The sequence below is a fragment of the Octopus sinensis genome, linkage group LG6 (assembly GCF_006345805.1).
Source record: "Octopus sinensis linkage group LG6, ASM634580v1, whole genome shotgun sequence".
NCBI lineage: Eukaryota > Metazoa > Mollusca > Cephalopoda > Octopoda > Octopodidae > Octopus > Octopus sinensis.
The window spans coordinates 36,297,010-36,309,037 of NC_043002.1; the positions used below are offsets into that span (position 1 = coordinate 36,297,010).

Below are 12,028 nucleotides of genomic sequence, written 5' to 3' on the forward strand. Positions count from 1 at the left end.
TAAATCTTGGAATATCTAAACTATATTTTATTTTATGAAAATTTCTGTATTTCTGCTTTTGTTAGTAAGATTCCTTTCTAAATGATATTTTGTTCTTTACAGAAAGAAATTGCCTTGGTTCAGCAACTACAACATGACAAAATTTTGAAATTTTACACTACATTTGTTTATGACCATGAACTTTGGATTATAATGCCATTTATGGCATATGGTATGTATTAATTTGATAGTTTATTGTGTTTATTCTATTATTATGTCATGTTCATATATGTATGTGTGGGTGTGTGACAATAGGCTTTTACATAGTATATCTACGACTTTGATGTCCTTGCATATAACTATTTTAGTTTTGGTATCACTGTATTTGCTTACTGATATTTATTTGTACCAATTTTCAAACTGAACAAATTTATGTGATATTTTGAGATAAATTTCTGTAACTTTCCAGTAAAAAATTATTAAATAGCATTACTAGTTACCCATAATAAATTGTCTTTATTACTTTGGTCAGTGAAACGTATTTTCTGTTATTTGCTTTGTTTTAGTTTAAATCTTCACTTTTGGACCTTTCAGTTAGATACCTACTGTCAGATGATTAATCTTCATTACTGATCACAATAACATTAACAAAAGAATTTGTTTTCATACCTATGAATATCTATTACGTTTCTTAAAGCTTTATATATTTTAATTTTTATATTAGATTAATATTTTCTCATAAGTTGAACATTTGTGTAATTTTGAAACTGAATAGGAAAATTCTATTTAATGAAGCAGTAAAGTAAAAACACTGTTAAAATATTTTTAAAAATGTACTTTAAGTCATCTAACAGCTTTGAAGATTCCTATCTTCTCTCCCCCCTCCCCCACTTAGCATCATTTCCTGTCATTCTGAAACAGATTTTTGAATTTTCCATTTGTCTTTTATCACATGACTTCTATATTCAACATTTTAACCAGTTTCTGTAGCATTAGCTTTTCTACATGTCTGCAAGTCTTACTACATTTACTGCTAAACAACCAATGACATTATTGACTGTCTGTTTCTGTTCACAAGTGTATGTTAATAGTAACTAACAAAAATAAAAATATTTTTTTCCACTTCTGTTTATTATAAATTTATTCCAGGATCCTGCAAAGATATTTTCCATGCTTATTTCACATCTGGCTTGCCCGAGCAAGCTATAGCTTACATATTACGAGATACCATCAAATCACTAGAATATCTCCATTCCCGGGGAATAATTCATCGGTAAGTATGAATACTGCTTCCATCAACACTTTAAGGTTTGCCACATGCTGTGCGTGTTTCCTGTCAGTTAATTCTCAGTTTATCTCAACAACATTCCAGAGCCAATAGAAGGGATCATTGTGAAATTCTGAGATAATCTGAAGCTTATAATGTTAAAATCCATTAACAGCCAATTGACCCTGAAAACCCCTGTTCCTGTCATATTGCTGAAGTTAAGCAATGTCAAACCTGAAGATCTTTTGAGAAGTTCACCTGTGTACTAACTGGGTGCTGTAAGTATCTAATCCTTGCTTTACCAGTTTAGTCTTCTGTATCACTCATGGGAAGCTACCTTTCAGTCAATGTGAACTTCTGACTGTAAAATTCTATCAATAAAGTCTATATTAAAATGTAGCAAAGGCAAGCTTTTTCATTACACAGGGGCATTGCTTCTGAAATATGATGATAGTACTTAAATCATAGGGTCAGTTAAATTCAATTATTTACTAATATTAAGTTGATTAGGTTTGAATTTAGTTTCAGATATTTTAACTAGAAATAAATAGATGACTCTTCCTTCCTTCAATTTGCCATTCGAGTGCAGAATTAAAAATTGACAAGTTGATGTTGGTTATTCCTTCTGCATACCAAAAGGAAAACTACCTTGTACTTTCATAACTTGTCTGATTTGAATTTTGCATTTTTTATGATGTAGTAATTCCATAATGGAAGTACTTGTATAGAAATTGACATGACTGACATGTTAATCATTAAAAAAAATAAATATCATGATTAACAGTATTTTAGCCATTGTATAGGTTTCAAGCCTGTATCTTTGTCAGTTATTTTAAAAAGGATTGTAGTTATTGAAATGAAAACTGTAATTGAACATTTTCTTTCAGTTCTATCATAAATATATTCTAGTACTTTCTATGTTTTAAAAGTTTTTTATGTAGTCCATTATCAGAGTCCCTATAGTTTTTCGACTAATTACTGTTTTTAAAATCTCTTTTTCTTCCTTTTCTCTATTTGTTATATTTTCCTTCTTTTATTGCTGTACAAGTAAAATGTTTAAGTGGATAAATATTGATCTGTCAGCTTTCATGGCAGTATTGAGTTTATCTCTACTGCAGGAATTTCATTCTGTTTCTTGGCAAGACAATTCTGTGTTAGTTTGTCTAGCTGGAGATTGGGTAGTAAGCTACCTTGAATATTTCTTTTTCTTTATTTTCAACCTCTTATGTATTGCACATTGGACTGTCCTTGGATGTTCCAGGATATATCAGCTTTTCTACGAGAAGTTGCTAACTCCTCATTTAGCCCTTTTTTTTTTCTCTGGAGAAAGGGATACTGTAAGTGATCTAAAACAATTCTTAAAGTACAGTTTAGCTGATGGAGAAAAAAAGAGAGAAAAGAATGCACTCCAGTACTTGATAGTGTATTTACCAACTTCAAAAGAATGAAGGACAAAGTTGATCTGAGCAGGATTTCAATTTAAAGTGCAGAGAGCTGGGAAAAATACTGCAAGCAATTCTCTTCAAGGTTAATGAGCCTGTCAGTTTACATCCTTCAGAAATTATAAATATATCCAATTTATTGAGAATATCTCTATCATTTAATGTTTCATAAACTAAAGTTAAACAAGGTTTAACATTATTTTTAACTTCAGCTGCTGACTCCCACAATCAACACACTATAATTTAATATTATTTTCATTTGAAAGCTTATAACTTTGAATTACATCGTCTATAGAAAAATTTCTCTTCCTTTATTTACATATCTTAAAAAGTATCATTGTATGATACATTAAAAGAATTTTAATTTATATATTTTTTTGTAATATTTGGAGGAAAGAAAAGAAAAAAGTGTTCCCTTGTCAAAGAAAAAGATAACTTATTTTTTTAATTTGATAGATTAGAGAATACGCAGGCTGGAAAGTGAAAACCTTTAACTCTGAATCTGCTGAAGAGTAAGTGTGAGCATTTCATTTCTATTTGTAGTGCAGTGAAAGCCAGTCATGTGTTGATCTCAGCCAGTGGTACTGTCCAGCTTTCTGGATTACACAATGCTCTCTCTATGATCCAAAGTGGCAAGCGACTCCGGCGACTTCATGATTATCCTGCTGCTGCCATTAACATTTTACTTTGGCTTAGTCCAGAAATACTTGAACAGGTTAGTTACGTTGCTTTATACAATACCTTCCTTCTATTTCTAGCTTTATATTTTGACTTAGTTGAAAATATTCGTTTATAGTTTTCTCTTTTCTACAATCACTTGACAGCATTTTCAACTAAGCTCACGTATTGCAGCCATCACTTTTCCACTTCATACCTCAAGCCACTTTAAACATGTTTTCCCAATTCTTCTTTGAAATAGCAACCTTTTCAAATTCTCTTTTTGCTTAAGTTTATTTTTTTTCTCCTAACCACTAATCTTTGTCATAAAATTGAATATCAATTGTATCAGCATCCACTCCAGTAGTATATACATCATCATCATCGTCTGCTTTCCATGCTAGCATGGGTTGGACGTGTGACTGAGGGCTGGCGAACCAGATGGCTGCACCAGGCTTCAATCTTGATCTGGCAGAGTTTCTACAGCTGGATGCCCTTCCTAACGCCAACCACTCCAAGGGTGTAGTGGGTGCTTTTACATGCCACCAGCACGGGGCCAGTCAGGCGGCACTGGCAACGCCCTAGCTCAAATCTTTTACACATGCCACCGGCGCGGGTACCAGTAAGGCAATGCTGATAATGCTCATGCTGTTTTTTACGTGCCACCGGCACAGAGGCCAGATAGCCACTCTGGCAACGATCATGCTCAGATGGTACTCTTAATACCCTACTAGCACGGGGCTCGAGTGCCAGTAGTGCGACAATTAAAATTGAATAACATTATATGTATATAATTATTATTTCATAAGAGAATTTTAAAATTTGAATCCTATTAGAATCATTTGACATACTTTTTTAACTTTTCAGAATATGGCTGGTTATGATACTCGCTCTGACATCTATAGTATTGGCATTCTGGCATGTGAATTAGCAAATGGTTATGCTCCTTTTGCTGATATGCCAGTAACACAGGTAAGCTGTTGGGGTTTTTTTTTATTTTTATGATACTGTTGTATATAGTGAAAATTAACAACCTGCTAGATATTTTGAACATATTCTATCTTCAAAATATCCTCAGTCAAAATATATATAAAAAAATCTTTGATAGCAATTATATTGTCTGATGGCTTGTTGAATGTGTCTCGGCTAAAATTTGGATGTCACTATAGCCTTCATCACTCATTTGTTCACTAACTATTAGTACAATACTCCTTTTCTTGCTGCTTCTGACCATTTCTCTTTTTTAAAGAATAAAACAATTATGATTTTGTAGGAAACAAATTTCTCTGTTATAAATTCATTTTCTCATCTGCTCTGCTTTAATTTTAGATATGCTCATTTTCAGGATGTCTCCATTCTAAACTAGTTAATATTCAGTATAACAGTTCTTTTGCTTTGTCAGTAAGAGATTCCTTTTAAATGTGTATTCTCCATACAGAATGTATGCCCTCTAGTGCAGATTAACCCTCACTTTTTTTTTTTTAATTTCAAACTCATATTTAGTGGCTCCAGCTCAAAATATATATTTAAAACTTAATATTGAAAGCTTTAATAAAGATTTGGCCACTTCTCACTCATCTTTGTAACTATTTAAACACAAGTTTTGTTTGAAATCTTGTGTTATTCAATCAGATTTCTTCTTTCAAGAATATACTCTTCTTTTTTGGTCAGATTACATATGAGACTGGATTCAAAGCAGAAAGCTATTTCCTCTTTGATATTCTCTGCCAAAGTTACTGATGTTGTTACCAATAGAACATTCTTCTAATCCAGTGCAATTATGAACATTATATATCATAGAAAAATTAAGGCATCTTTTCAATCAGACCAAAAAGCTGTTTCCTACTTATTCAAAATTCATATTGTAGTTAAAGATACCACTTAATACAATTATAAATCTAAAATATGTTAATTTTATTTCAGATGCTTTTAGCAAAATTAAATGGCACCAAACCAGTTTTACTTGATTCTCGCACTATCATTGAATTTGGTGGCGTCCACAGTACTATGAGTAATATATCATTTTCTTATTTTAACTGCCCTAATTATACGTCTTTTTTCAGAATTATTGAAATATTTAGTTTATTTTTAAAGCATATGTTTTAAAATTTTTATGAAACTATTTCCTTCCTTGAAAGGTTACACAAATTTATTTTGTAAACTTTATCTTTTGTAATACCAATTATTGGATCTTCTTCTATCTCTAAAGTTGTGATCCAGCTACATGTTGATTTAATACTGTTTTTCCTTTTGTATTATTATAATTATCTTCTTAAACCCATTATATCATATCTTGTCCACTTCAATTTTTAAGTCCCACTGTACATACTGCACATAAGTATCTTTTCATTAGATTTTCCACTTTCATTACTGTGCTAAATAATCTTATATTGTTCCTCTACTCAGAAAACTGTTGCATAATCTCGGGTCAAACCTGATTGAGCACACCTGTAGGTCGTCAATTGAAGGACTTGTTTTGATCCATATATATGAATATGACCTACCTCCATCTAGTTGAGAACCATACTGCATATTCTGATATGCAGCAGTTAATTACATTTTATACAGTGTTGAAGTCTGAGAGTGTTGTACTCTCTCCACTATCCAACCTGATTATTCTGTATAGCTTTAGATTCTGGAGGTAGTTACAGTGTGGAGGAAGGTAAGGTGAACTCTATTTGAACACATCTGCAATAAGTTACTCTACACTTATTATTGAGGATTGTGCATTACAGGACAGTGTTACTACTGTTTTTGCATGTATTTGTTATGTTTGTGGGAAAGAAATATATATCTTAGGCTATTGTTGTAGCAGAGTTGAAATAGTTGTAAAAGGTGCTAGTTTGTTTTGGAGTGATTGTACATGTTAAGACTAGAAATGTTTGAGTTGCAGCCTGCTGCAGATAGTTTTGTAAAACTATTATTTTAAGAGATCTTCATTTCAGATATTTTAATAAATATTTTTTGATAATTTTTTTTAATGTTAAAAAATTTGGAAAAACAATTGAATTTTAACATTGTTACTATTGTCATAATCAGTTTTTCATGTTAGCTTGGGTTAATCTTTGTTTGATGTTTCATCATTGAAAGTTTTTGAAATTTTTCTTCAAATTTTTCTGGAATAGTACATTGAGTGCAAATATCTGCATCTAGATCTTCACTTACCAACACATTATTATACTACCATACTAAATATCATCCCCCAAATTGCATGCATTTTGAAACATTGTTATATGTTAACTCTTCCCACTACCAATCACTAACCTGGGGCAATTCAAACTGAACACTATCTGCACTAATGTTCTTATATAAGCTGGAAAAGAAATTTACCAGCACACCCAGATGCTGCTTATGTTCAGCTTGAACTGGGAAGACATGGGTAGAGAGGGCATTCTAGTTTTGGAAAGCATTGTTTATACTATGTGAGAAACAGTAGGGTGGGGGAGGTGAATACATCAAGTGGGCTTGAGTGGATGTGGATGCAACTTACTAGTTCAGAGAAGCAATGGAAGAAACAGAGAACAACACATCTGTGCATTTACTTCACTTGTATGTTGGTAAGTAAATTTTGCCAATCTACTGGATTTTATGTGGAGGTGGTCTTGAATGTTTTGTATGGATCTACTGCTGTTACACCAGCCCGAATTTGTGAGCAGTATGATGGGGCCCAGTTGTTTCTTTGTTACAGTCTAAGGGAGCATGAAAAATTGGCAATAGGTTCTAGCTCTTCTCTTCAGAATTATGAAAATAACAAAAAAAAAAGAAAGAAAATCTTTGGTATACCAGTATTCTGGCTGAAATTTGTATCAGTTAGGACATCAGAATTTCAATTTTTTTAATTAAAATTTTTTTTTTTCTTAGTATTTTTCTTTTTCTGAAAAAATTTCAAACAAGAAAAATTCATCCCATTCTCCCAATAGGTAGTGTGACATGATAATTTGTGATATTATTAAATTTTTAATATTTAATATGAATGTTTGGAAATCTAATTTTCAAGAATCTAGTCATTTTAGTAAAAATTATCCTTGTTCTTTTTTGTAGTTTTATTTTTTAAAAGATTTTATTCTAATTTTAGGTAATCGGCTAAGTACAAACATTGCCAAAGAGTCACCAGCTTACACCCGAACATTTTCTTATGCTTTTCATAACTTTGTTGACATGTGCCTGGAGAAAGAAGCTCACATGAGGTAAAAAGAAATACATTTCAAAAAATCATGTTGGCAAGTTAGCCAAAATGATAGTATCAGACTAAATGCTTTACAACATTTAGCTGTTAGCTTTTAACAGTTTCAGTTTAAATTCTGTCTGAGATTGAAAACGATATTCTGCAATCATGTATGAAAATTGTTGAAGCTAGTGTTTGTGTCAATGATGTAGCATCTGTGTAGTTTTAAGCCCTGCTAGAAATAGCCACATCTCCTTCAAATCACTTTACCATTTAAAAAATGGGAAGACATATTAGATAATGTTATCCTAGATGTACCACACTTCATAAAAACGGGACGGTCACTGTTGGAATGCCTTTAATTAATGAATCTTCTTGAAGTTGATCTAGTGGTTAAACAACAGCAATAAAATTTGTTGGGAGAAATTTCCAGGAGGATACATTTCAGTTGAAGAGAAAGTAGTTTTTTTGGTGGGGGTGTTCTTTTTTTTTTACATAAGTTAGGTATGATGTGAAACTCAATAGGGAATGATATGAAGGAAAAAGGTGGGTGCACCAGATGGAGCCTATCCAAGGTGATATTCATCCTTGACCTTTCCTGAAAGACCAAAATGCATGAACATGTTGCACATTTCAAACAAAGGAATGAAACAATGATTAGACAAATGCTAGGATAACTTTTAATGCATAGACTGTATTTTTGCGTGAGATTATACATATATTTTTAGATACACACACACACACAAACAAATGCACACATTCATGTTTGAATCCATAAACAAGAGAAAGAAAACTTGTATTTTATTTGTTCATTTGAAACTGATTCACTCTGTTCTTATTCAGTGTTTGACCCATCAACTTATTAGTGGCAGAGTGAATCATTATCTTTTAAGTTAATATACTTAGCATATTTTTAGTGTTTATTTTTTTTTTTTTATGTTTGCACAGCATTAATGCATGTATAATATATAGATAGATAAATGTATACACATGAACACAAATTTGTGCGTGTGTATGTTTTAGAAATCTACAATTGAGAAACTCACTCTCGTTGATTGTGAGATTTAATTTATAAATAAGAATAGTTTCTTAAATCTGGATATTTTCATCATTCCATTTTGAAAATAAAAGAATGATATTTAAATAAAATTTTTTGCAAGACATTCAAAGGCTTTTTCTTTTATCCTTTTTCCTTTCTTCTTCTCTTAGGTTGCCTCTTTCCAGTTTATTGAATCACGCATTTCTAAAGAACCTCCGCAAGAATACAGCAGATATCTTACCTGGTTTACTACATCCTGTAACTCCTCTCACAGATATCAGTAAACTACCAAAACGTAAGAGAATCTTTCGACTTTTAATGCATTTTCTTTAGTCATGTGTATATGTATTTTCATAGCCTCGCCTGGCCTCCGTGCCGGTGGCACGTAAAAAGCACCATCCGAGCATGGCCGTTCGCCAGCCTCATCTGGCACCTGTGTCGGTGGCACGTAAAAAGCACCCACTACACTCACGGAGTGGTTGGCGTTAGGAAGGGCATCCAGCTGTAGAAACACTGCCAGATCTGACTGGCCTGGTGCAGCCTTCGGGCTTCCCAGACACCAGTTGAACCATCCAACCCATGCTAGCATGGAAAACGGACGTTAAACGATGATGATGATAATGATGGCGGTGGGAGTAATGGAGAAGATAATGCTGGAGGGTATCATGGAAAGAGACAGTGGTGACATAAAGTCATGGTAAACTGTTGTTTACTAGTTAGAAAGAGAGAATGAGTGATATGGAGAAGAGAGAGTGATGGCTCGCAATACAGGAAGGTGATGTTTGATGATAAGAGATAGTATGTGATAATCTTAGAAATAGATGGTGATAGAAAGAGAGTGATGTATATTAACAAGCAATCTAGATGAGAGGGAGTGATAGTAGTACAGAAGGGTGATGACGAGGGTCGTATTGATTACAAACAGATTCGATGAAATCCCTTGTTATGCAAGCATAACAACAGGAGAGAGGTAATGTGATAGGAATGGTGGTAAGGGTGAATGAGTATTGACATCCTTTGTTACTTTGGGCAAAAAGACGAGTCTAGGACGAAGAAAAAGAGTTAAAAATGAGGAGGTCTCAAAGAAGAGTGGGGAAGCAGATGGAAATTTAACAAGAACATGTTGGATGAAAGACTCAGATTAAATTATACTATACATCCCCACTTCTGTCATTACTATTATATGAATGTTTGATTTGCAATGTTTATGTGGGTGACAGTTCTTTTAACTTATTCCTGATTTGCTTTTTAGAAACTCAAGAATGACACATTATTTCAAAAGTTATTTAATATTTCCCTTCTTTCTTATTTTAGAAGATGGCTCAGAAATGGATGAGTTGATAGATGCAACAGAGGATATAAGTATTGAAGATAAGTGGATTTTCTGACAGTTATTTGAGCAGCTAAATGTTTAAAATTACTTATTATTCAGCCTTGTTGGTGGACATATCACATGAAGGTTTCTTCTGGAAAGAGCTCAAATAAATGATCTATACTAGACAAAGTAAAAAACAGCAACTCCTGTGTCTCACTCCTCTCATTTCTTGAGGCTTATGAAGTTTTTTGTCTATGTTAACTTTTTATCTTTGTTGAACAATACTTTATCTTTGTCTATTATATATTCAAATAGATTCCTGATTTCAGTGTCTGTTTTTATACATAAAATAAATATCCAATCAATTCTTAATTTTGATGACTTTTTTTTTAAAACTCTTACTGCATAAAATAAAGAACATTTTCAAAGACTGACAAGTACTGACATGTGTCCTTGATTGTGTACGAGTTTCTGTCTCTCTTTTAGTAATATTTGCATTTGTGGAAAGTAAGAGGTATTGGGTCATCCCATAAATAATGTGGGTTTTTTTATACTTTTATTTTTCAGTTAAGATAAAGTTCTTTTTTAATCTAAATATACTCTCCTTCATTTTCTACAATGTTTTTCCATCTATCTGGTAGACTTGCAAGGCCCCTCTTCCAAAATTCACTTGGCCATGACAGAAAATACTCCTCCAGTACTGTTCTGACCTTTCTATTGAGTTCATATTTCTTCCATCCAAATGATTTTGAAAAATGTGGAATAAATGATAATCAGATCAGGCAATGTCCAGTGAATATGGTGGGTGGGGCATCATTTCCCATTCAAACTGCTCTAGCCTTTGGAATGTCATCCTTGCTGTATGTTGCTGAGCATTATCCTGATGGAAGAACACCTTTCATCTTGAAACCAAAGAAGTTTGTTTTTCTTCTAGTGCTGACTTAAGCTGCTCAAGCTGCTTGATGTAGATCTCCCATATTATTTAGTTTGGGTTTAAATGTTCCAAGTGGACTAGACCTTTCATATCCCTCCAAACAGATAACACTTTACATAGGAAGACCTTTTTTAGCCTGGGGTGTTTCTTCTTTCCCTATCCACTGTCTTCAGCTCTTGACATTCTTATAGAGAGCCTGTTTCTTGTTGCCAGTCACTATTGGTCCAAAAAGGTTTATTCATGAGATGTGACAGCAAAGAAGAGCACATATTCACTCTCTGCACACGATTAGACTTGGAAAGTTTGTGAGGAACTTATTAACCCAATTTGCTGACTTTTCCGATGGCACACAGGTGTCGATGAATGGTTGAATGACTAAATCCAAGCTTCTCTGCTTGTTCAACAGTTAAAATGAGATTTTGTTCCACCAGGGTTTGCAAGGCGTCCTTGTCAAGCTCTACAGATCTTCCAGGATGAGGCTCATCTTCTAGGCTGTAGTTTCTAGCTTGGAATTTCTGGAATCGCTGTTGACATTAGCTTACACTTATTGTCTGATTCCATATACCTCATTAATATTCCTCACACTTTCTGATGCATTGTTGCCTTTATTGAACTCATAAAACAAAATATACTGAATATGCTCCTTTGTCACTTCCATTATAGATTTGAAAAATATAACTGTTAAATCAAACTCTACTCTTCAAAACTTGCACTAAGAATAAAGTAAAATTACTACCTGATTTTATAGCAAGTTGATGCAAGTAGTTTATCCCATCCCCCTCCAATTTCTAGTTAATGCAATTGAAAAAAACCGCACTAATTATGTGATGACTCAATATATTCATATATCCAGTGGTGACTTTAGAACTGAAGGATTGCAGTGACAATTTGTGTCTTGAGTGAGGATAGATTTTCATTCACCAGGGACAAAGTTTAAATTATAGTAAGTTTAATTACTTAATTACAAAATCAGTTTAAATTACAGTAAGTTTTTGTGACAGTAATGGGACACTAACTTAAAAATCAGGAAGTTGAGCAAAAGAAAAACTGTTGTTAATGACTTTATAGTAATTTTAAACCCAGAGGTGGTCATCGTCGATGATGATAGCTTTTGAAAGAGTATCTATCTTTCATGCAAGTAGATATTATTTTCTGTATAAAATTTTGGATGATGACTCTTAAAAAGTATATTATTTTTGATTTGGTGAAATGAAAAATATTACAGCACCT

General features: G+C 32.9%; 1 protein-coding gene across 6 annotated transcripts in view; it reads left to right on the forward strand.

Annotated features, from left to right (window-relative positions):
* Positions 1-10,236, forward strand: part of LOC115212758 (STE20-related kinase adapter protein alpha) — a 50,188-nt gene extending 39,952 nt beyond the window's left edge. For all 6 annotated transcript variants that reach the window (XM_036503831.1, XM_029781423.2, XM_029781422.2 and 3 more), the window contains 8 exons: positions 103-211; positions 1,129-1,252; positions 3,232-3,403; positions 4,213-4,317; positions 5,269-5,356; positions 7,421-7,532; positions 8,720-8,844; positions 9,864-10,236. In XM_036503831.1, the coding sequence (XP_036359724.1) occupies positions 103-211; positions 1,129-1,252; positions 3,232-3,403; positions 4,213-4,317; positions 5,269-5,356; positions 7,421-7,532; positions 8,720-8,844; positions 9,864-9,937 (909 nt within the window). In that variant the 3' untranslated portion in view covers positions 9,938-10,236. The remainder of the gene's footprint in view (positions 1-102; positions 212-1,128; positions 1,253-3,231; positions 3,404-4,212; positions 4,318-5,268; positions 5,357-7,420; positions 7,533-8,719; positions 8,845-9,863) is intronic.
* The last annotated feature ends 1,792 nt before the right edge of the window (positions 10,237-12,028 follow it).